The 26,271-nt window shown below is 45.6% G+C and overlaps 1 protein-coding gene across 1 annotated transcript in view; it reads left to right on the top strand.

The window, feature by feature from the left end:
* LOC121269078 (plexin domain-containing protein 1-like) overlaps positions 1-26,271 on the top strand; it is a 268,532-nt gene that overhangs the window by 223,980 nt on the left and 18,281 nt on the right. The window contains exon 13 of the mRNA XM_041173524.1: positions 23,650-23,807. Coding sequence (XP_041029458.1) covers positions 23,650-23,807 — 158 coding nt within the window. The remainder of the gene's footprint in view (positions 1-23,649; positions 23,808-26,271) is intronic.

The raw sequence follows: 26,271 nt of genomic DNA, 5'->3' as shown, positions 1-26,271 counted from the left end.
CCTGGTCTGGCCTACACGTGACTCCAGACCCACAGCACTGTGGTTGTCTCTTAGCTACTGTGAAGGGCAATTAGGGATGGACAACAAATGCTGGCCTTGCCAGTGATGCCCACATCTCCTGTTCTATCACATAGCCTTGCAAGTTGTTCCTTTCCAGGAATATATCCAATTCCGTTTTGAAAGCTACTATTGAATCTGCCTCCACCACCCTGCTAGGCAATGCATTCCAGGTCAGAACAACTCAGTATCTCATTAAATTTACTTTCACCCTATTTGATTCACCTGCCTTCAATGACCTGATTGCTAGGAGCAATGCCAAATTGGACATCTGACAAGTGTCAGGCTGTGGTTTGATTCTTTGTGTAATGGAGACAGGGACTGAGAACCCAAATCAGCGCTATCCTGCCTGCGCCAATGCTCAAAACTAAACTGATATTAAATCACAGGATCCCCTCACCTGTGTAGAGAAAGGCCACAAAGCTAATTCCCAGCATCAAAGAATTTTAGTTATGAGAACATTTTGGAAAAACAAAATTGTTGGGTTAGTACTGAAACTAAAGCAACAGAGAGAGGACCCCAGAAATCTGCAAGAGTGGCAGGGATAAGGATAAACTGGAGAACTACTTCAGGGTGAACCAGAAATACTAGAATATCGGTTAAGATGATGAAAGGAAAGTCGGTGACCGATGTCAGTCACATATAGGAAAAGTCTGTATTTTCTGTTAGGATGAGTGAATGAGTGAGTGGCTGTAAAGATAAATGATAAGATCGTTTTAGAAAACAGGGATTTCAGAATAGTTGAAGAAAGTGAATGATGCAGGAGGAAGAGAATAAAACATCATTTCAAGAGAATAGATGCCAATAATCACTCTCAAAACATTTTCCTCTGCAATGATTTTCTTTCTCCCAACTCTGATTATGTGCAGTAAATAAAATCCTAGCACCAGAAACCAATTGGATGCAAAGACCAATTTGGCCTCAAACTGTTTGCAGGCTTTTAAGAGGATTTTATTGGGCTACAACCACAAACTGCCTGCATCTGATAAATCCCTATTCCTGGTAATCCTTGTTTTCCTTGACGGTCATCAAATCCATATGCCTCTGGACCTCTGTAGGTCTGGCTGTTCTATGCGATTCACCAAGTGGTGCTGTTTCTAGGCTTTGCAGGAGCCAAATTCATATAAGTGGAGTTTTATTTCCATGAAGTGGAGGAAGTTCACCCCCCACGATTGTTTTCCCATTCATCCCACAGATTTCGAGGCCTGATTTGCCAGCAACTGTTTCTTTTGGACTGAACCTGAAACTGGGAAAGTTACATAAACAAAGGGTGGTTGAGGAGGGGTGGGTGCCGGGGTGTTAACTGATTGATTAAGGCACTGGTCTTTTGCCTTAAGGAACTGGGCTGAATTCGATTACAGACCAATAAGGTGAGAACCTCATTTGGTTGATACCTGTAAAATTACTTTGGAATAGTCTCAACTCCTTTTAGGCAAGAACATATACAAAAAGTACTCCTTAGTTCTTAGGTGATGGGCAAAGTTGAATTTATCTCTCCTTCTAGTTCTCCTGAGGAGATGGTGGTAGATCTTCTTGGAGCTCTGCTGTCCTTTACAGTTGTCCATATTAAATTTCCTCTACCATTGATCTTCCTACTTGCGTAGTTTGTCCAACTCATTTTCTAGTTCCTGAGCCACCTTCTCAGAATCAACTGCACCCCCCCTCCGTAATATTGTATCTACTGCAAATTTGAATCCAGTTTGTTCATGAGTATGAGAAACAGGAAGGGTTCCAGCACTGATCTGTAACCACTGTTAAGTTACCCTACTCAGCATTTTCCATCTCCTTTCTAACATAATTCCCCTAACTTTTATTAGATTGATCCTTCCACCAGGACTTACTCATACTCAGACGAAAAACATATGTTCCTTACTGCCTGCAGCTTGGTTTAGGCTGAGACCCAGTTTTGTGGGAAATCACATGGGGCAGCCAGCTGGTACTCTAATATGTCATGGGAGATCTCGGCTCAACTATTCCAAAGCTCTCCTAACCATCCCCCAGCCTTGCACCTTCCACATTATCTTAGCTCATCTAAAACTGCCCATCCTAACTTACACAAAGTCCTGTTCACCCATCATCCCTGTTCTTCCTGATCTACACTGGCCCCCCCAGTCCAGGAGCAGCACAGTTTTAAAATTTTCGTCCTTTTCAAATCCCCCCCAAGGTCTCACCTCTTCCCACCATGTAATCTCCTGCAGCTCTTATAGTCCTCTAAGATGTCTGTGCCCCTCCATTTCGGGTGTCTTACGCATCCCCAGTTTTTATCACTCCACCATTGGCAGATATGCTTTCAGCCACCTAGACCTTAAGCGCTGGAATTCCCTCCCTAAGTCTCTCCGCCTCACCTCTCTATCCTCCTTTAAGACACTCTTTAAAACGTATCTCTTTGATTAAGCTATTCTAATATCTCCTCATGTGGCTTGGTATCAAATGTTGTTTCATAGCACTCCTGTGAAGCACCATGGGTATTTTACAACTTTAAAGGCAATTTGGTGCTGCGTAGTAGGATTCATTAATCTTTATATAATGCTACATGTCAGATCATCAGTGTAATCACAACATTATTATTCATTAAGTCATGAGACACATAATCCCAACTAAGATCCTGTTCAAAAGATCCTAAGTGCCCTCAAGAACACACCACAGTTGCCAGAAAGGTCTTTGCCTGGGATTTCCCACATAATCTTAATTTGAATTATGCCTTTGCGGTTAAATGTCAAACAGTCATTTTGCCATAGGAAGAGAAAGAAAAAAAACTAGTGAGCCAGTAATAGGGCCTTTCATTTGGCTGGAATAGTCCTGGCTCCTATAAGTGTTTCCTTGCCTTCTCTTGCCGGAGAGCACACAAAGGAAAGGGAGTAGCACTAAATTAACAACTGAACATGGAGGCCTTGGGCAACAAGAACAGCAAATCTCATAGGACTATTGACGAAGGGTGAGTGGAATGGCAAGAGAAGGGTGAAGTACAAAGAGTCCCCAAGCCATGTTATGAGTGCACCTGAAATAGTCCATCCATATCCGATGGAGGATTTCACTCCTTTCCTTCATGTGTTAGCTATTTAAATGCCTTCACTGTGAAACTACAGTGACTTCAAAGATTTGTTTTCAGTATATCTCTTCGCAAAGAGAAGCTAACATTTCAGGGCTGGTTATCGTATCAGTTATTCAACCAGCAAAGCAGGTCAGTCAGTTAATCAATTCCAGTACCAGATCTTCTTTTGGGATTTAGTTACATTAGAGTAAATCAGGTTAAGGACACATTTAAACCCTAAACCTTAAGCACAAGGGACTGTGATTCATTGACAATTAATTACCATCTTGTTGCCTCAGACACCATCACTGGGACACTTAGAGCTTTTCAAATTAATGGCCAATAGCAAGAACAGGCTGAAATGCTAGCTGAGACTGCAGTCTGAGAAATGCTGGTGCCATTCACCATACCAGAATCAGGAGTTTGATCATGACCTCTGGCAATAGAATGCTTAACTTGGCAGTGAGAGAGTGGTACAAAAACTGAAAAATTTGGAGGTATTCAATGTTGTATATTTTATATTTTTGATTTACCTCAGCAATGCAGAGATGACACTAGTTTCCAAGTGTGCAAGGACTTCATTTACAGAGTTTTATACTATGCTTTAAAATGTCTACCCCATGCTTCCAGCTCAGTTTCTAGTAGCATCTGTGGTGTCTGTTTACTTTTCTCTGAGTCAACACCCGGGCTTAACCAATCGAGCACAGTGAGTATAGATCTGTTACCAGGCTTCCCTAATCAAACAATTGAACAATTAAACACTATACTGAACAAGCCAGGCAGCTTCTGTTTAGAAGACAAACACAGTTGATATTTCAGATATAAAACTTTTCCTCTGAACTGAAGGAGTGGCATCAGGAGGCTGGCCCAAAGGTTTTCCTTCTTACCTAATTTTACTGCATCTAGACTGATGAAATTTGCATTTATATATAGCCTTTAATATAGTTAAATGTCCCAAGATACTACTTCACAGGAGCGTTAATAAACAAAATTTTATTGTAAGACAGTAGGACAGATGAGATAGATTTTAAGGAGCATTTTAAAAGAGAGAGAAATGTAGAGAGGTGGAGAGGCTTAGTATGATGATTTGACAGAGCAGACAAGTTTCATCAACTAAGTTTATTACGGAGAGATTTACAGGTGCTTTCACACTCGACCAGGACCCTCGCCAGGAAACTCCGCCCCACAGATTGTCCGAGCTACAAGCCCACTGGTCTGAGCCCCCATAGCACATCACGTGATCCTGATCGATAGAAGGAAGGGACTGTACCCCCAATTACCTCACTTAGAGAGGGAATTCCAGAGCTCTGTGCCTTTGCGGCTGAAGGCAGGGCTGCCAAAGGTGCAGTGATTAAAATCGTGGACTTCCAAGAGGCCAGACTTCAAAGAGAAATTTAAGGAACATCTGTAAATCTCTCCGTAATAAACTTAGTTGATGAAACTTGTCTGCTCTGTCGAATCATCACATTAAGAGGAGATAGGGCAGGTCAAGGCCATAAAGTGATTTGAAACCAGAGATGAGAATTTTAAAGTCCAAGCATTGCTGGATCTCTTGGGGATTGAGGTGGCTTCAAGCTGAAACGCATGGTAATGGGAGACTGGAAATGAGTTGATGCTCCCTGTGGCAGAATTGGAATTGCAGTTACTGAGCTGTACTCTGAGGAGGTGATTGGCTGGCCAACAGGTCTCGCAGATGCCAGTTTGAGGAGTAGACATCACAGTGAGGAAAGGGTGTTTCTTCCTAATTAGCCCCAGCTAACCTTGCAAATAAATACCTAAAAAGATTTGGTGGAGCAGACTGGACAAACCATGGGAACAGTACCAGTGGTTTGTACTAGCAAGTTGTATGGCTTTAGCTAGTTAAACTCCTGCAGCACACATGCTCAGAGCCAGGAGTTCACCGGGTTAATATTCTTGCCAACATGCACCCAAATCCTCAGAGTTTTCTGAATTGGCTCTTGACCCTAGTGAGAGAGGATACACTTCATATCAGAGAAATAGGAAATTGAGTTCTCAGTGTTTATTGTGGAGACTGTTAAATGTGATAAATAGGGTTTCTAATTATTTAAAAATATACACTTGTAATGACTAATTCTTATTTTAACATTGGCCTTGCTCAAAAGGTTAGACACTTGTGAACAAAATTTGATTGTTCTCTTACCTTCTCTCATTGAAGTACTTTTTAAGTGTAGTCACTATTGAAGTGCAGGAAATAGTCCAAACAACAATGGCCTCTGCACCTTGTATTGGCCAGTCATGCATTTATGTGTAAAGTGTTTGTTTGCTTGCCCTGTTCTGCTCTGAGCTGCGAAAGCAATGTCTGACATTGTTATACACGCATGTCTCGTGATCCATTGATTTCTCAATGTTGCATTTATAACATAGCTAGATATGATAAGAGGTAAAGATTTGCTATTATATATATATATGACCTTTCACAACCTCAGGATGTTCCAAAGCACTTTACATCTAACGAAGTACTTTTCAAATATTGGCCTGAAATTTCCCAGCGTCAAACGGGCTCAGTCGCGGGGGGGCAGTTGGGGAGCTGCGATGGGCTCCGTGCCAATTAAGGCCCGCCCTGTGTGGATGGCGAGCGGTAATGCTGAGTGCAACTTTTGCGGACTGGGGGAGGAGGGACAGTCGTGTCTAGCGTGCAGTTCACACATGGGCACAAAAGAGCACTTTAACCTCCCTGAGGCACGGAGCTGTCTCAGGGAGATTGAAGCACTTTTTTAAAAAATAAAAACATCAAAAATTTACTGAAACATGTCCCCTCTTGTGACTGTGTCACATGAAATGGGAGATGTTTTTATTTTCCAAGAAAAGGTTTTATTTAGCTAGCATTAGCTTTAGGAAACCTCATCCCGCCCACAGATGAGGTTTCCTAAAAAAATGTAAAGGCCGCTTGGCCTTTTCGCCTGCCCGAAAACTGATTGGTTGGACGGGCTGCGCAAATTTCAAGTTAATTAATTTCAAGATAATTAGGTCCTTAATGGCTTTAATAGGCCTTTCGATTATTGCTGGACATGCAGCCAACTCCGGCGCGTGTCCACCGAACGAAATATCGCACGAGTGCTCAGTGACATCAGGTCACATGCTCGACATCATCGTGTGTCATGTTACACTCCAGCCTGTCGGGCAGCCTAAATTTTCATTACACCCTAAAGTAGGTAGACATAATTCTAATGAGGTGCTGTGTTGAGGTACCAGAGGCTTGAGAATCCTGGGCCTCATCAAATTAAATGTAAAGAACTAAAAACCATGATTGATGCAAAACAGGGAGTTGACTCACTATCGCCCATTTTATTACTCTTGCAAATTCTGGGAATGAAATCCCAATCTGTCATTAGGAGATTACTTAAAGAAGTCTTACAAATCTCTACTCTATCCTAGGTTCGCCCCAGATAGGCTGTAAATTCACAGTGTACAACACAATTTGTATGACAGCTTCTGGGAGAAGGGGAAACAATCCAATTCTTGAGTTAAAGCCGTATTGAATTTTTGTACTGTGTATCATCCTTTGAAAAATTCAGATCAACAATTCAATCTACATTTTCCTGATCTGCTGGCAGATGTCTGATTGACAAATCCTGAAGATAGTGTCATTAGCATAAAAGAGCAGATGCCATTTATGGTATATTGTGGATTGGTGCCAGAGAAATCAGAATGGCAAGGTTGTATTAGCTACAGAATTGAATTGTTTTGTAAATGTAATGATTTCTTTGTAGCCACTTTCCTAACATCATTTGATTCCTCTGTGATTAATTATCCTTAGAGAATCAGCATTGGGACTTCAATTTCACCATTGCTACAGTCACTCGCCTATTGCATGCAGTTGTAATGAAAAAAAGACAAAATCTACATTTATGTAGCACCATTCATGATGTCCCAAATTGCCTTGCAGCTAATTCAGTACTTTTGAGTTGTAGTCACTGGTATAATGTAGATAATGTTATCAAATGGCTGAGCAGGCTCGAGGGACCAAATGGCTTACTCCTGCTCCTAATTTGCATATTCATATGTCATTCTGGATGAACAAGATGAGCTGGGCTAGTTGGCCTTTGTCATCCATAATTATCTTGCAACAGAGGGTGGAACCATGGCTGGAGTTCTGCTTATTTTGTTGCTAATGGAAGCTTATTGTGAGCAGGCATGGTGGGGTGAAATTGCCCGGACAGGAGTGCATAATGGGCTCATTGTAAATTGGTAACCTGTTTTATACTGCACATGTTTCTCAGGAGTGTTTTCCATTGTCTTCAATCTTATTCTGTTGTCTACGTACTTATCATCCCATGCTATCTTGGTGCTTTTGTGAGTTTTTTGAGGGATTGAAATATTGTGATAAAGCTATGTTGCATAGTAGATATTGAAAATATATTGTAGTGAGAAGCAGCAATCAGCAGAGTCTTCAGACTTGCTGATCAAGAAAAAACAGATATAACCATTCAGTCTTTGTCCTCTGGTCACTTGAAGGTTGCAGAGACACCTGAGGGTTCCAATGCTTCTCATTGACAGTGAAGACCTGTGTTGTTCAGTAATTCCACTTTGTTGCTGAGGAATCATTTGAACTTTCTACCCTGTGAGATAAAATAGAATCCAATTACACCCCTTGTATGAAATAATTAAATTGAATAATATCATGCACCCAGGCAGTAGAAAGTCTTCTGGTTTTTCTACAGAATGGAAAAGAGCTTGTGCAGTTTATCTGAGTTGCAAGTATTGAATCTTTCCCCCAAATATAAATTTACTGTAATTGTGTCCATATGGTGCAATGTGCAGAATATGTTCATAAGTACTGACGCAGACACAGAAATCAGTGTGATCATCTGCAGAGTGTTGTAGGTAGCTAATGGGGTATTTTCCTGTCAAATTAACAATACTGCACGATATTGTTGAAGTAAAACTCATTGTCTCCGGTATGTTTAATAGTTGCAGTAGGATCACTTATAGGGTGCACACAAGCTAACACTGCATAATATCATTGCTGCTCTTAACATTAATGACTCATGTTGCATATATATCGGACAATATTTGTAACCAGGTGCCAACAATGGGCGCTATCATTTTACGAGGAGCTTTCTGTTATTCTTTGGTGAATCTTGAAAGAGGAAAAAAATGTCACGCATGATTGAGCGGGCAGGGGTGGGGAGGTGGTTTGGAGTGGCGAGGGGCGGAATAAAGGGTCCAGAAACAGGAGAAGCTCCAGGGTCCATGATTTTTCTTCCTGGCCCTGGATGGGATCTGCCACTGTCTTGTCGAATAGAGCAGGAGGCCTTAGAGGAGCTTCATAGAGGCACAAGTTGTCCCATGAACTAACGGTTTACATCAATCAAAAACAAATTTTGACATCTGCCTGCAAAGAGCACGACAGCTGGGCACCGATGTGTGCCACACTGTTCAGGTTCGCTGAATTAATTGAAAATCCCAACCTCCTTCTCCTTGGCCCATTAACAAACTCCACAGGGAGCTCAATAGGCTGTTACTTAAAGGCAAGTGGTTGGCCGTTTTCCACCACCCCCGCCAACCCCCGCAGCGCCAACCCCCACAGCACCAACCCCCACACCCTCCTTCCCCCCCCCCCCACCCCACCCCACCCACCCACCTACCCTCTGCCCCCTTCCGCCCCCATCACCACCTCTGCCCTCCATTTGAAAATCGTGGTGCATCTCGATCCAGGGACAACCTCTGGGGACTCCCAATTTTAAATCGTGCCCGCACCCAATCCCAATCCCACCGGCAATTGAAAATCCATTCCATAGTCACTATTGTAATGTAGCAAAATGCAGTAGCCAATTTACACACAGTAAGTTCCCCCAAACAGCAATGTGATAATGTCCAGTTAGTCAGTTATAGTGATGTTGGCTGAAGGATTAATATTGGCCTGGATCCTGGGGAGAACTCCCCAACAGTGCCTCTGTCAATAAGTCAATGCATTTAAATAATCAGACGAGAGACAGAGTGTTTCCTGACCGACATGGGTTCGATCTGTTATAGATGGGCCTGAGGCTGACTCTGACTTAAGCACCTAACAAGGCAATGGACAATAAAATTAATGGCAGTGGGCTAATGCATTTTAATTAAAATTAGCATTTTAATAGGCCCAGAATGCCCAGGCAATGAACTTTATGCTGTTACGGTAAAGCAACTGCTATCGGGCATGCTAAGAAATATCTTCAGAGTAGAAAAGCTTCACCAGAATGTGGTTTCAAACCATTCAAGATTAAACTGCTCAATTTGCAAAAGCTTTTAAACGGTCTACGACTCGCTTTCTAAAGGAATTAGAATCACCGCCACGCTAACAGCGCTGAGCATTTGACACTAAGGAAATGTTACAGGGCTGATTCACAGGCCAGAATTTTTCACTCTCCGAGCGGGTGTGTGCCCAACCCAAATGAATGTAAGATGACGCACGATGATGTGGGGCGAGCACCCTGACATCATCGCCCCCTCGCATGATATTTCGGTCAGCGGGCACATGTGAGAGATGGCAGCGCGCCCACCAACAAATTCAAGGCCTATTAAGGCCACTGAAGTGATAATTGAATTAAGTTTTTTGCTGTCCGTCCAACCTTACTTAAGCAAGGAGTCAGGAGGGCTAAAAGGGGTCATGAAAAGTCACCGGCAACCAGGATTAAGGAAAATCCCAAGGCCTTTTATACATATGTAAAAAGCAAGAAGGTAGCCAGGGAAAGGGTGGGCCCACTCAGGGACAGAGGTGGGAATCTGTGTGTGGAGCCAGAAGAAATGGGAGAGATACTAAATGAATACTTCTCATCAGTATTCACCAAAGAGAAGGACTTAGCGGTCAATTTGTCTAGGGAAGAGTGTGTAGATAGCCTGGATCATGTTGAGATCAAAAAAGAGGAAGTGTTAGGCGTCTTGAAGAATATTAAGGTGGGTATGTCCCCAGGGCCAGATGGGATCTACCCCTGAGTATTGAGGGTGGTAAGGGAGGAGATTGCTGGGGCCTTGACAGAAATCTTTGTATCCTCACTGGCTACGGGTGAAGTCCCAGAGGACTGGAGAATGGCCAATGTTGTTCCATTGTTTAAGAAGGGTAGCAGGGATAATCCAGGAAATTACAGGCCGGTGAGGCTTATGTCAGTGGTAGGGAAATTATTGGAGAAGATCCTTCGTGACAGGATTTACTACCATTTGGAAGCAAATGGCGTATTAGTGAGAGGCAGCATGGTTTTGTGAAGGGGAGGTCGTGTCTCACTAATCTGATCGAGGCAGGTCGGTGCCTCAGGGAGCTTTTCCTGCCAGCATGTGCGGGCATGAGTGAAGTCCCCCGCTCGCTCTCCCCCTCCCCCTCCCCCGCCGACACACAGGCAGCGCTTTGCAGCGCACGTTTCACGCTGGGCCAGCCTTAATCGTGGCTGGGCCCTGATCACGGGCAGCGGTTGGCTTCCCGACCACTCCCGCCAAGGCCCCCCCCCCCCCCCCCCCCCCCCCCCCCGACGAGGGCAAAAATCCTGGCCATAGGAACAGTCTGGACCATTCAGTCCATTGAGCCCGTTCTGTGGTACGATGATAATGGCTGATCTGTACCTCACCCACTATTTGCTCATCTTTGACTAATATCTCCTGATGCCCTTTCCTAACAAAACTCTATTGGTCTTGATAGCTCCAATGCACAGAATCTGAGGAGACAATTGAAAGCGATTTACCGTCCACTTTTATGGCTGGGGGACAGGCTCAAAGCTCGATCCGGGGGGCGGGGGGATGAAATCTCCGTGGGGAAATACAATAAAGAGAGATATCCGGGGACAGGTTTTTATTGAGGTTTGCTTTCAGGTGCTTGACTGTGTTGCATGGACATATTTTGCAGCACTTTTGTTGTTTTGTTTATTCAGTGGGGGGTCTGCGGCCCTGAGGTACCCGTCTGCCTTCAGGGAGCCCACTGTCTGTTAATTGGTCAGCCAGTGTGAAATCGTGACCGGAGGCCGAACACGGCCCGGGGCCTGTTTCCCGTCTACTCCCAGGCCCTCTGATCACATGCACCCGACAAGCGAAAAATTCAGGCCATAGAATAGTGCAGCTTAGGCAGAACTTTTCAGCTCGTCAAGTCTGTGCTGGCTCATTCAAAGAGTGCTTCAGTCACTCCCCTGCCCTTTTCCCCACAACCCTGAATTTTTTCTCCCTCAAGTATTTATCCAGTTTCCTTCCTTCCGCCCATCGAAACTGTGTTTTTAAATTCATTTACGGGATGCGGTTGTTGTTGGCTGGGTCAGCATTTATTGCCCTTGAGAAGGTGGTGGTGAGCTGCCTTCTTGAATTGCTGCAGTCCATGTGGTATACGAACACCCACAGTGCTGTCAGGGAGGGAGTTTCAGGATTTTGACCCAGCGGCAGGGAAGGAACAGCCGATATATTTCCAAGTCAGGATGGTGAGTGGCTTGGAGGGGAACTTCCAGGTGGTGGTGTTCACTATTGTACCAAGCAGTGCATTTCAAATAGCAAAAAAAAGCTATTCCTCGTGTCTCTTGTTTCTCTTTGGTGGTTCAAAATAAATCCTTCAAACACCTCTAACAAATCTCCTCTTAGCTTCTCTTCTCGAAGGAAAACAACCCCAGCTTCTCCCATCTGTCCACATAATTGTAACCCTTCATTCCAGGAACTGTACCGGTAGATGTTCTCGGTACCCTCTCCAAAGACTTCACCTCCTTCCTAAAATATGGTGATCAGAATTGGACATGGTACATCATCTGTGTCCGGACCAGCGTCTCGCATTGGGTTTAACATTAACTTGCTGGTTTTTGTGCCCCATGTCCCTATTTAAAAGCCCAAGATCCCATATGCTTTATTAACTGCTTTGTTAACCTGTCCTGCCACCTTCAAAGATTTATACATGAACACTCTCTCTGTTCATGCACCCCTTTTAAATTTGTACCATTGATCTTGTGTTAACTGTCCTCATTCTTCCTACCAAAATTTATCACCTCATACTTTCCTGTATTGAATTTTGTCTGCCATGAATCCACCCATCCCACTAGCATGTCCTGTGTCCTCTTGAGGTTTTTTTATTGAATTTGTTCACAGGATGTAGGTGTCTCTGGCTAGGCCAGCATTTATTGCCCATCCTAAATTGCCCTTGTTCACAGAGCATTTAAGAATCAACCATATTGCTATGGGTCTGGAATTACATGTAGGCTAAACCAGGTAAGGACAGCAGATTTCCTTCCCTAAAGGACATTAGTGAACCGAATGGGTTCTATTACCGTCTTCCTCACTTTATCATCTCAGCATCCACAGCCTGTGGGGAGGAGGGTTCCAGATTTCTCAATAGCTGGTCCCAATGAGGAAAGGAAACCACAGAGATCACTGGTTGGGACATCATGGGTCATCTCGCAATGCTTCCAATATATGTAAATGGGTGAAATTTTTGGGCTTATGACTATAATTTCCTCGCTAGCGCTAAGTGCCTCACTTCACTGGGAAGGAATCAGCCTCAGTACTCATCTTCATTCGCAATGCCTGTGATAATGAAGTGCTCATGTCAGCTAACAGCAGGGCTTAGATAACATCCAGAGTTGGGCTGATCAAATGGCGAATAACAATCACACCACATGAACAGTCGTAATGACTATTTCGAGCAAGAGAAAGACCAGCCACCTCCCCATGACATTCAATGGTGACCCAATCACCAAGTTCCCTACCATCTTGAGGGTCACCGTTGGCCAAGTTTTTAACCACATCAGGCATATCAGTGGGACAAATGAGTATTCGGTGGCAAGTGGCTCACCTGTTGACTGCTGAAACTCCATCCAGGGGTCAAGTCAGGAGTGTAATACAGCATTCACCACTCGCTTAGATGCAAATGGCCCCAAAACTCAAGAAGCTCAACTCTATCAAGGGTCGAGCAACTTTTTTGATTGACTCCTTAGTCATTGGATTGAACATTCCAGCCTATAACCCATCACAGTGTATGTGGCTGTAGTATCTATGATCTGCAGACTGCCTCACAACTCTTCAATGTTAATTTGACACCTTCCTGCCCTGTGAGTCCTATCACCTATGACAGGGGCAGCAATGTTTTGGGAACAGCATCCCCTCCAATCTCACTTCCAAATCACACACCATCCTGACTTGGATTTTTATTGCTATTCCTTCACCACCGCTGGATCGTAATCCTGGAAATCCCTACCTAACACCATTGTTGGAGCAACATCAGCACCAAAAGGAATGCAGTGATTCAGCAAAAGACAATGTGCATTTGTATAGCATCCTTAGTAAAGTAAAACATTCAAAAGTGCCTCTCAGGAGTATCATCAAACAAAATTTGCAGCTGAGCCACATAAGGCGATATTAGTACAGGTGTCGAAACACTTGGTCAAAAAGGTAGGTTTGAAGGAAGGTCTTAAAAGAGGAGACAGAGGTAGAGAGGTTTAGGGTGAGAATTACAAAGCTTCAGGCCTTCAAATTTGAATTGAACAATAGAAACATTGGGCTGGATTTTACATGCTGCCGCTGGTCATGTTTTCAGCAGGGAGGGGGAGCACATGTAAAAAAGGGCTGGTACCCCCGCAATCACCCACCACCTCCCTGCCCATCCCCGGGCTCAGCCCCATCACACAGTGGGTGGGCAAAAATCGAAATCGGCAACCCGCCTGCCGTATAGGTGAATAAATAAATAGGGGTCAATTGAGCTTATTAACCCCGATTATACGCTGCCCACGCCATAATACAATTGGGCGGGAGTGGGCAGGCCGTCTTTTTTAAAAAAGTGTTTAAAAGGGCTGAAAGGAAGGAGGGAACTATCTTCAGGGGTGCCCTTTGCGCATTGGGGGCGGTTCCCCTGAGATAGTGTCCCCCTTTCTTCCTACCTGCACGCTCTCCAAAATTCACCAACCCCACCCCCCCCCCCACCCATTCCCCTCCCTAAGCCAGCCAAACCCTTGCCGTCCAATACCCTGGACTTACCTCACTCTGGGATCCATCTTCCTGGCACCGGGGTTGCAGTCTCAGCAGCGCCGGCTAATGCACTCTTGGCACTGCCGGGACTGCTGGATTAGCCGGCAGCTCCCGAAGCGGGCGTCCTTCCCCAGCTGAGGGCCGGAAGTCCCACCCTCCACCAATTTAGCCCATCCGCAGCGCGATTTGGCTGCGGGGCAGGCTGGTGTGGAGCGAGGCAGCTTGAAGCTGACTTTCCATCCGGACGAGCCAAAAATATGAAGATCATTATCTCCAGCCAGGGCCAAACCCCCCACCCCACCCCCCCGTTCTCCCCAGAGTGTTGTTGCCTAGACTGCATCCAGACGTTTTGTATTAAAAGAGAGTGGCAAGGCTCAGTTCAACTTTACAGGCCTTGAAATAAAAAGTAAAACCACCCAAAGTAGTTGTGGGTGAGGGAAGTAAATTGATAGCGGTGATGTGTTCTTTAATATGACTCATGGGATGTATCATAAAAATCAAGAGTAATTAGAAAGATACAATAACTCACAGAGTTCAGTACTCTTCTGAGAATATGACTGGTTATTAAATGTGACCTACCAAAATTATTGATTCAGCGACATGGGGAAGTGTAACTTTAACGTTTTATCCTAATATTTAAACAAGAATTGTCCTTTTCTTGAACAAATACAGAAAATGCTGGAAAAACTCAGCAGCATCTGTGGAGAGAGAGAAAAACAGAGTTAACATTTCGAGTCTGTATGATTCTTCTTCAGACCCTTTTCTTGAATTTTGTGTCTGGCCACAGTCAGGATTTATTTATTCTCCTCCTCTCCACACCACGGCATCATCACCCCCCACCCCGGATATTTTTCGGTGCTTTTTGGCACTGCCACAGTTGAGCATCATTTTCCTGGCCTTTCCACTGGAGCACTGACTGAGTGAAGGACACCATGCTCTTCCTGTTTCTGTTTCCATGATAATTTCAGGCTGATGCAGGAACTGTAGGCTTCGGATTGGATGCATCTCATAGCCAACAAGCCTGCCAACAGTCACTCCCTGAGCTTGTGATTGAAGAACAGCTACGTTAGCCTTGGGAAGAGGCAGTGGAGGATGGTCAGCCCTGCATGGGAACTTCACCCCAAGAACATCAGCAGAGCTGAAGAGAGCATTCAGAAACAATACATGTTGATAGAATGCTCTTCACCAGCCCACATCTGAAAGATATTGCTGTATGGGAGGATCCATCTGAAAGGAATTCCAAATGGGTGGACACGGGAATGAAATGACTTTTAAGTTTCGTCACATGGTGATTTACCATGCAACAACAACAACTTGCTTTTATGGAGCACCCTCAGCACAGTAACATGTCCTAAGGTGCTTCATAGGAGCATTATAAAACAAAATTTGACACCAAGCTACGTAGGGAAATATCAGAACAAAAGCAAAAATACCTGGAAAAACTCAGCAGGTCTGACAGCATCTGCAGTGAGGGATACAGTTAATGTTTCGAGTCCAAATTACTCTTCATCATAACTAAGGAAAAGTAGAAAAGAGGTGAAATATAAGCTAGTTTAAGGGGGGGGTGGGACAGGTAGAGCTGGATAGAGGGCCAGTGATAGGTGGAGATAGCCAAAAGATGTCATAGACAAAAGGACAAAGAGGTGTTGAAAGTGGTGATAATTAGCTAAGAAATGTGCTAATGGTGACATTAAGGGTAGAATGCAGGATGAGCAAGGGACAAATAGCCCTAGTGGGGGTGGGGTGGGGGGGGATCGAAATAGGCTATAAGGTAGAGATAAAACAATGGATGGAAATACATTTAAAAATAATGGAAATAGGTGGGGAAAGAAAAATATATATAAATTATTGGAAAAAAGGGGGTGGGGATGGAGGAGAGAGTTCATGATCTAAAATTGCTGAACTCAGTATTCAGTCCAGAAGGCTGTAAAGTGCCTAGTCGGAAGATGAGGTGCTGTTCCTCCAGTTTGCGTTGAGCTTCACTGGAACAATGCAGCAGGCCAAGGATGGACATGTGGGCATGAGAGCAGGGTGGGGTGTTGAAATGGCAAGCGACAGGGAGGTCTGGGTCATGCTTGCGGACAGACCGAAGGTGTTCCGCAAAGCGGTCACCCAGTCTGCGTTTGGTCTCTCCAATGTAGAGGAAACTGCATTGGGAGCAGCAAGTGCAGTAGACTAAATTGAGGGACGTGCAAGTGAAATGCTGCTTCACTTGAAAGGAGTGTTTGGGCCATTGGACAGTGAGGAGAGGGGAAGTAAAGGAGCAGGTGTTGCACCTTCTGCGGTTGCATGGGAAGGTGCTGTGGGAGGGGGTTGAGGTGTAGGGGGTGTTGGAGGAGTGACCAGGGTATCCCGGAGGGAATGATCCCGGCAAAATGCCGCCAGGGGAGGTGAAGGGAAGATGTGTTTGGTGGTGGCATCATGCTGGAGTTGGCGGAAATAGCGGAGGATGATCCTTTGAATGCGGAGGCTGATGGGGTGATAAGTGAGGACAAGGGGGACCCTATCATGGTTCTGGGAGGGAGAGGAAGGTGTGAGGGCGGATGCGCGGGAGATGGGCCGGACACGGTTGAGGGCCCTGTCAACCACCATGGGTGGAAAACCTCAGTTACGGAAAAAGGAAGACATGTCAGAGGAACTGTTTTTGAAAATGGCATCATCAGAACAGATGCGTTGGAGGCGAAGGAACTGAGAGAATGGGATGGAGTCCTTACAGGAAGTGGGGTGTGAGGAGCTGTAGTCGAGGTAGCTGTGGGAGTCAGTAGGCTTGTAATGAATATTGGTGGACAGTCTATCACCAGAAATTGAGACAGAGAGGTCAAGGAAAGGAAGGGAAGTGTCAGTGATGCACCACGAGAAAATGATGGGTGGAAATTGGAAGCAAAATTAATAAATTTTTCCAGATCCAGATGAGAGCATGAAGTGACACCGAAGCAGTCATCGAAATACTGGAGAAAGAGTTGTGGAAGGGGGCCGGAGTAGGACTGGAACAAAGAATGTTCCACATACCCCATAAAGAGACAGGCATAACTGGGGCCCATGCGGGTACCCATAGCCACACCTTTTATTTGGAGTAAGTGAGACGAGTTTAAGGAGCAATTGTTCAGTGAGAGAACAAGTTCATCCAGACGGAGGAGAGTAGTGGTGGATGGGGATTATTCGGGCCTCTGTTCAAGGAAGAAGCTAAGGGCCCTCAGACCATCCAGGTGGGGGATGGAGGTGTAGAGGGATTGGACGTCCATGATGAAGAGGAGGCGGTTGGGGCCAGGGAACTGGAAATTGTTGATATGATGTAAAGTGTGAAAGGAGTTGCAGATGTAGGTGGGAAGGGACTGAACAAGGGGAGAGAGAATGGAGTCAAGATAGCAAGAACTGAGTTCCGTGGGGCAGGAACAGGCTGACACGATCGGTCAGCCGGGAGAGTCTTGGTTTGGATTTTGGGTAGAAGGTAGAAGCGGGCCGTCCAAGGTTGGGAGACTATGAGATTGGAAGCTGTGGAGGGAAGATCTCCAGAGGAGATGAGGTCAGTGACAGTCCTGGAAACAATGGCTTGACGTTCAGTGGTGGGGTTATGGTCCAGGGAGAAGTAGGAGGAAGTGTCTGTGAGTTGACACTCAGCCTCTGCGAGGTAGAGGTCAGTGCGCGAGACAACAACAGCACCACCCTTGTTAGCAGGTTTGATGACAAAGTCAGCGTTGGACCTGAGAGAATGGAGTGTGGCAAGTTCAGAAAGAGACAGGTTAGAGTGGATGAGAGGAGCAGAGAAATCGAGACAACCGATGTCATGCCGACAGTTCTCAATAAAAAGATCAAGGGCAGGTAAGAGGCCAGATGGAGGGGTCCAGGTGGAGGGAGAATATTGGAGGCGAGTAATAGGATCCATTGAATGGGGAGGGGACTCCTGCCCAAAGAAGTGAGCACAGGGGTGAAGGCGGTGGAAGAAGAGTTCAGCATTGTGCTGAGCCCGAAATTCACTGAGGTGACGTTATAAGGGTATGAAACTGAGTCCTTTGCTGAGCACTGAATGTACAGCATCAGAGAGGGGAAGGTTAGGGGGTATGGTGAATACACGGCCGGGGCTGGGATTGGAAGACGGGTTGGGGACAGAGCGACAGGCAGGGGTGGAGGGTCCTGGATGGGCAATGGTGTCGATAAGTTGTTGGAGCTTGCGTTCCTTTGCATCTGAAAGAAAGAGACAAAGTTTCTCGTTGAGGCGTCGGATGAGACGAAGAATAAAATGAAACTGGGGGCAAGGACAACTTAGAAATAGGATGCATCAGTGCTGCTGGAGGGAGAGGTCGAGTGTGTTCATATAGCGGCGCATGGCACTGAGTGTGGATCTCAGGATGCGATGAAAACAGCAGTCCGAGGAGCATTGTATGTGCCGGAAATACCTGTAATCCTGGGTGGATTCGAAACATGAGGGATGGAACTTCAGTTGGAATCCACGTGGTGTAAGTCGGAGCCGGAGACAGTCACTGAGGAAGGAAATATGGTTGTGAAAGCGGGTTTTAGTAAACACCTTGTCAAACACCAGGGGAGAAATGGAAAGCAATGAAGGTGAACAAGGTAAAAGAGATAGATGGTAATCCTGTCGGAGAGAAGAGCAATACTTCTTCAAGGTAGGTATTCCTTAAGAGAAGTGGCAGTCAATTAAACACTAAAATAAAAGCAAAAAACTGCAGATGCTGGAAATCTAGAACAAAAACAAAAATACCTGGAAAAACTCAGCAGGTCTGACAGTATCTGCAGAGAGGAACACAGTTGACGTTTCGAGTCCAAATGACTCTTCATCAGAACTAAGGAAAAACAGAAAAGAGGTGAAATTTAAGCTGGTTTAAGGTGGGGGTGGGACAGGTAAAGCTGGATAGAGGGCCAGTGATAGGTGGAGATTGCCAAAAGATGTCATAGACAAAAGGACAAAGAGGTGTTAATGGTGGCAATATTAGCTAAGAAATGTGCTAATGAGAACGTCAAGGGTAGAAAGCAGGATGAACAAGGGACAGACAGCCCTAGTAGGGGTTGAGGGAGGGGCGGGGGGGTGTGGGGGGGGAATCGAAATAGGCTAAAATCAGGACAGGTGAGCAAAAGCTTAGTCGAAGAGATGGATTGTAAGAGCCAGGATTTTCTACACATGTTTGTGGGAGACGTCACAGCAGGAGCAGGAAATATCGGGAGACAGCAAAAACCAATTTGCAATCGTCCGCTCCACCCGTCAATGGTGGCCCATGTTTCTCTCCACCGCACGTGGGAAGCTAATTTCAATACTTTAGCATCTCATAATGAGCCCTGTCCACTGGAATCAACCTCACGCTGGATTGTTAGCTCAGGTCAGCATGATTACACACCAACATGTTTCACAACCGTACGATGGTGCACCTGGTGACCTGCACTTTGCCCAGGACTTCATGGTTTGTTTGCCTACTTTGCTTCTCGCGGGCATCAGCGCCAGGCTTCGCAGGCAACACCGCATCATTTTTAGGGGGCTCATGGGCAGGTCTCTACCTACCTGACCAGCCATAAGGCTTTTCAACAGCTGCAGGGCTAGGGCTTGGGGAAGGGGGAGCAGAGGCTTCAGGCAAGAGAAGAGGCTGCATGGCGAGGGCTGTACTGGGAAAGGGGGGGGTATCCCATGGTGTGTGTGGGGGCACATGTTGATCTGTGCAACTGGCCTCAAGATGCTGAGAGGTGAGGGCTGAGGAGACAGCCAGAGGAGATGAGGCCAGATGGAGATGTGAGGGCGTGTGTGAGAGAGTGAGTGGTGATGTCCCTTGAGCTGGCAGTGAGTGAGATGTCAGTGAATGTGTGATGGCCTTGTGATTGTGAGAGTTTAGAGTGATGAGATGGTTGCCTTACCCTAGTGGCACGAATGATATCATTCAGCCTCTTTCTGCACTGGATGGCCGACCTCTACTGTGCAACATTGGCACTGACCACCACTGTCACCGCCTCCCAAGCCGGAGTGGTGAGATTGCTGGACCTCCTGTAACCAGATCAGGGGCAGAGACATCAGAGCGGGTCTCCAAAAGGCATTCCAGTGATGGGTCATTGAACTCCTCTTGGCTCTCAGGGCTGTGTTTTTACTGGAGCAGTCCTGGGCTGCGAGCATGGAGAACCTTATGCACGGCTGCAGGAGTGAGGGAGCAGAGAGGTAAGGGCTTGGCGGGCGGTTCGGAGGATACGACGTTTTTCCTGTGGCTGCCTAATTAATGGGGCAGGAAGCAAATGGTTTAGCTCAAAGACCCGCCCTTGTCTGGAATGTGCTGCCTGGGAGGGTGGTGGAGGCAGGTTGCCTCACACCCTTTAAAAAAGTAACTGGATGAGCACTTGGCACGTCATAACATTCAAGGCTATGGGCCAAGTGCTGGTAAACGGGATCGGGTAGGTAGGTCAGGTGTTTCTCACGTGTCAGTACAGACTCGATGGGCCAAAGGGCCTCTGCTGCATGTGTGATTCTGTGATTGTGGCTGGCGGGAAAAATGTCTTTTTTTCATGCCTGTCACCGCACTTCAGGGAAAATTCCGGCCAAGGAGTGCCTTAAAGAAGCAAAGAGAAGTGAATAGGCAGAGGATTAGGGAGGGAATTCCAGAGTTTAGGGCCTTGTCAGCTGAAGTCATGGCCACCAAAGCCAAAACGATTAAAATCAGGAATGCTCAAGAGACTAAAGTTGGTTGATATCTTGGAACGTTATGGAGTTAGAGGAGATTACGGAGACAGGGAGAAGCAAAGCCATGGAGTGATTTCAAAAAAAACATGAGAATTTTAAAATCAAGGCATTGCTTAACCTTGAGCCAGCAAGCACAGAGGTGATGGGTGAACTGGACTTGGTGCGAGTGGGGAGATGGGCAGCAGAATTTTGGATGATCTCAAGTTCTGGAGGGTCTGTCAAGAGCATAATTAAGTGGCATTCAGCCAGAATCGTGGGACACAGTGTTCTTGGGAATCCATCAAAGAAACAGAGCTAAAGTTTCAAATATCAACCCATGGAGCCTGGATCTCAACCAAACTAGATAGTGGTGTGGCATATTGTACACAGATTGTAGCCTAATATAAAGTACAGCAGTTTATTTTAATGAGTACATAAGCTAAAGATCTCTTTGGAACTCTTTTGGCATTTTTATTTAACATACTAAGGTCAGGAAACTTTAGTTGAATGATTAAAATGTCCTGACCTCAGCTCGTTAATTTCTGTTATAAATGGATCCAGTGTCCAAGTGGAAGGGATTAGCCTGTATGTTATTATACTGCAATGTCACGGAGGATGAAGTCAATTCTTAAAGGTCACAGCTGTTTTAGAAAGTCATTATTTCATGCAAAGATTTGATTTAACTTTGGTTATTATGAAGCCCAACAACAAACTGCAAAGGATTTTAATTGGATCTTGTGTGTGGAATCTTGGGATTCACAACACCATTCCCCTGATTCCAGCATTCCTGTTCAACAATATCTGGCTAAGCAGATGGTGGTCTCTATGTGGACCGAAGACATCTGTGTCACTAATAGAAGCCCTGAGCTCAGGGAAAGATGCCACCACTAGACCACAGCACTGGTGATTTAGCTAACATGTGATTGACCCCCAATATCCCTCCATGGAGACCCAGCAGGTCACTTGGTTGTCTGGTTAACTATGGGCAGGAAGATAAATGTCAGACTTGTTAGAGATGCCACATCCTCAGAATTAATTGAAACACTACTGGTGAGTCAAGCTCCCAGCTTGCTCTGCTTTGCTCATTCATGCTCGAGTTCTGTTATCTTCTTGGTGCCTTTCTGGCTGAGTGAGCAATCTGCTACCTACCAGTGCAACATTGGAACCAACTACTGAGAGCCCCGCAGGAAGCCGATTCAGTCTCAGATTCTCCCCTTTGCTGTTCATCACGTGGGTGTGAAGTGTTGATCAATCAATCTGTAATGTACAAAATCATGGGTGTGTGAACAAGAAAAGTAAGTCAGGGAGTGGGTGATGAAGAAATCATGTACAGTCGAGTATCTCTTATCCGAAACCCTTGAGGCCGATTACATTTCGATTTTTGGATATTTTTGATTTTCGGTTGTGATATGCCTACTGTATATGTGGCAGGCCTACTTACATTACAATAGCCTAAGCCTAGGCTAGCTGTAGTCTACTGCTTAATTTACAGGTTATAGTCTAAAGGTCGGGTCCAGTCAGGGAGGTTCATGTCGGTTCAGCTCACAGACTTCCCGCGCAAAAAACATTTGGTTTCTGGATGTGTGGATAAAGCGTAGTCAATGTGTAATGCCACCCGATGTTGCAGCTAATCACGCAGGAACATCACTAACTTATTGTGAAGGAGAGCCACTGTATAGAGCTTGAGTAAATCCTTCAAACGTAATTCACTGGGGGTCTTTCCCTCTGATTTCAATACGTGTGCAAGTAAGAAAGCAAGCTGGAACCTGGGCTTTGAGAAATGAGGAACGATAAGATAAGATGGTCTCAAAATGAGATGCTTCAAAGGAAGACCTTACAGAGCTTTGTAAGTGAGCCCAGACAATCCATTTCAGATCCATCAGGGTGGCAGAGCAATTAGGAAAAATTCAGGAATGGGAAGGATAAGTTCAGTGAAATCACAGAATGAAATAGGACAGAAGGGAGGCATTCAGTCTTTCATGCCTGCACGTATATGGTGATGATTTTTTTAATTCATTTCTGGGGTGTGGGAGTCACTGGTGAGGTCAGCGTTTATTGCCCATCGCTAATTGCCCTTGAGAAGGTGGTGGTGAGCTGCCTTCTGGAACTGTTGCAGTCCAAAAGTAGCATCTGTTGATGCCACAACTACAGAGGCTGCACTTCTCGGCCATGGGAATCCAGGCCTGGGAGAAGGTGACTGGAAACTCAGCCATCATCACCCCAAGACCACCCACATTGAGCCACTGCTACCGGTCACCAGCCAAACACTGCCCCCTCGCACCCCACCCCAACCACCCCTCACTCAGGCTCCCAATCTCTGGTCTCCCGAGTTGACACTGACAATCTCCCCGCAGAACTGGCAAGCCAGTTCCAGCGCCAACTATGACTCCCCAATCCTGGTCCCCCAGAGAACCACAACCAGCAGCATCGAGCAGCCCAGTGGCAGCAGCCAGGGAGGTGGTGACAGGGCCCTCTTGATATGATATCCCCAACCAATGGGGATGTAATGCGAGGAACGAGTGCACATGCAGACATCTGACTTCAAGACGACATCAGAAGATAGAGTAGAGATGGCAAAAGCCAAACCTAGCAGCCAGGAAGTCTGGTTAAGGCCAGGAAACTGGAGTCATTTAAGAAATAAATAGATGGTGTAATACTGGAAGAGTAATATAAAATATTGCCAAACGTCTCCTTCATCTGGACCAATTTTGCTTCTTGCTTCACTGGAGAGAGAGACAGCTGAATACAGCGTGTTGTGCATTTATTCAGCCAGCTCAGTGAACCCTTCAAAAAACAGAAGAGAAAGACTTTCATGACCTCAGGATGTCCCAAACTGCTTTACTGCTGATGAAGTGCCTTTGAAATTCTGTCACTATTGTAATGTATAAATATTTAATGTGAAACTTCTGTTGTCAGAATGGCTGAACCTCAGCATACGACCCCTTCATTAATGAAGTTATTTACTTTTCTTCCCCTGTCTCCTTGTGTTCTCTTGCAGATATCACAGATGACAATCCCTCAGAGAAGAAAGGTCCTTTGCATACTGGTGTGGTGGTGGGCATTGTGCTGGCGGTTATTGTAATCGCTGTCATTATACTAGGCATCATCTACATTACTAGTCATCCCCTGTCTCCCGCTGCCTTATTTTTTATTGAGGTGAGCTGAAATTTCTTTTGAAATACCAATTAAACGGAATGTAGGAGTGTCCTGGGAAATGCATGGGATGTAGGCCTACTTTTGCAGCTGGGGGATTGATTAGCATTGAGGCAACCATCTCAAAGGAGGATTTTTACTACACAAAATGCGCAACACAGAAACAGGCCATTCAGCCCAACTGGTCTGTGCTAGTATTTGTATTGCACATAAGCCCCCTCTCATTCCATCTGTCTCAGCCTTTCAGCTTATCTTTCTGTCGCCCACTCGCTCATGTACTCATCTCGTTTCCTTTTGAAAGCATCCATTTTAAACTCCTATGGTAGCAAGTTCCACATTCTAACCACCCTCTGAGTAAAGAAACTTCTCCTGATTTCCCAATTGGACTTATTAGTAATTATCTTGTATTTATGGCCCATAGCATTGGATTCCAACACCCCACCCCCACCACCCCACCTCCTCCACCCCCCCCCCCCCCCCCCCCCCCCCCCCTTCCAGGATTGCGGAGAACCCAGGCTACAAGGTAAGTAATGTGGGGGGAGGGGGTAGTCACGCGAGGTGTCGGTTGTGTCCAGGGAGACAGAGGGGTTGAAAGCAAAGGCAAGGGGCTGGCTCTCAGTGGACCTCCCATCCCTTTCCAATGGCCAGATGTCCAGTCCCTCAATCAGGCACTAAATGCCTTTGACTGAGGGACACCCTCGAGTTGACGAGCGGCCCATAGAGGCTCACCCTGTCGTGCATGCCACTTGGTAACAGGCCAGCTTGCCGCTGGGTTCATTCCAGTGGCAGAAGGATGAGGCCCTTAAGTGGGCATTAATTGGCCACTTAAGGACCTCAATTGATGCCGGGTTGGGAACGTCAACCATGGGCCCTCCTGCCTGGAACTTAATTCCGGTGGAGGCAGAAATTTGGCGGGGTTCAGAAAAGTCGCCACCTGTCCGAAATAAATGCCCTTCCCGCCTCCAAGCTGACCACCAGCGAGAGCAGAAGGTTCTGCCCAATGCTTCTGGACCTAAAACGTTAACTCTGCTTCTCTCCACAGATGCTGCCTGACCTGCTGAGTATTTCCAGTATTTTTTTCATTTCTAATTCCCCATATATGTGCTGTACGACCCATTCACCTCTAAACCTTCTATGTTACAAAGAAGGAAGAAGGAATTATAAGGTCCAGCTTGCTCTCCACTTGGTAAGTTCGGGGTCTGAGGGTTGGGCCATGGTGAAAAAGATGCTACAGTATTGTGGCCTGAAGAAGTGGCTCAATGCTGGCAGCACTGAATTTACTTCAGGGAACATATAGTGTCTACCCTCATGGTTCAGAGGAGGAATGTGCTGCATGGTGTTGGACTGGGCCAAATAGATTGGAGAGGCCTGGCTTTGATATTTTGGCTATGCCAACCTTGGCTACGGCAACAATGAAGACGTTCATTTGGCCTCAGTGCCATAAGCCTGAGAGTTAAAATGAACAAGACTTCCAGCTCCTGCTTTCCACCAGTGACTCCCACTGGAAGCTGGACATCAGCTAACAACAAGAGCTCAATCTTGCCCTCCATGGATGGTTCATTTGCCTACACTCACTATCTAGGCTATGCATGAGGAATGGTCTCAAAAATGGCAGCAAAGGTGTCCAAATGTTTGCAGAATATATGGTGTAAGGTGGCACTTGTTCCACAGGGTACGCTCCTCAAATGCACGAGTGAAATTCCGGTCACGTCTAATGTTTTTGTAATTATAATCAGGAATAAATTACTGCTCATCACCCAGAGCTTGACATTGTGAGATGGAAAATGACAGTTCCAGTAATATATGTCAAAACAGGAAGGTGAGGATTGACTGGGGCAATGCGGAATGAGAGACAGTAAATTACTGACTTCTGTCAGGAAATAAAATCGCCTTTGAAATGAGCCATAATCTTAAATTAAAGTAAGCTAAACTTTGTTTTACCTACCAAAAAAACTGTCCAATCCAATAGCATGTTAGACCCACAAGATCTGCACTTTAGACCTTTGAACCCCACAGTCTGTTTTGAAACTGATGGATTAAAATATAAATGTTCATTTTTTTTAAGATTCCCTATGTCATGAATATCCCAATCAATATTGCATAATGTACCACAGAAACGGAATGCATTCCTGTCAAAATGTAACTGATTTGTACACTACATGGAGAAAAATGGATTTTGTCTTTGTTTCAAGGTGACTGTGGATTACTTACCACTTTATCCACCAAGGTGAGCTTCCGACTGCTTATCTGCACCATCACTAAGACTGGACTATTTCCACTCCCTTAACATCGCCCAACCCCGCCCTGCCCTAGTTCATCTACTGCTGAAACCCTTATCCATGCCATTGTTACCACTAGCCTTGACTGTTCCAACACACCCTAGGCCAGCCTGCCACATTCTGTAAACACAAGGCCTACCAGCCATTTCCCCTCATAATAACTGTTCTGTAATAATAAGTGTTGTACG

Source organism: Carcharodon carcharias, chromosome 23 (assembly GCF_017639515.1).
Source record: "Carcharodon carcharias isolate sCarCar2 chromosome 23, sCarCar2.pri, whole genome shotgun sequence".
NCBI classification, from domain to species: Eukaryota; Metazoa; Chordata; class Chondrichthyes; order Lamniformes; family Lamnidae; genus Carcharodon; species Carcharodon carcharias.
The sequence above is the reverse complement of the archived record's forward strand: the minus strand, read 5'-3'. Positions and strand labels throughout refer to the sequence as shown.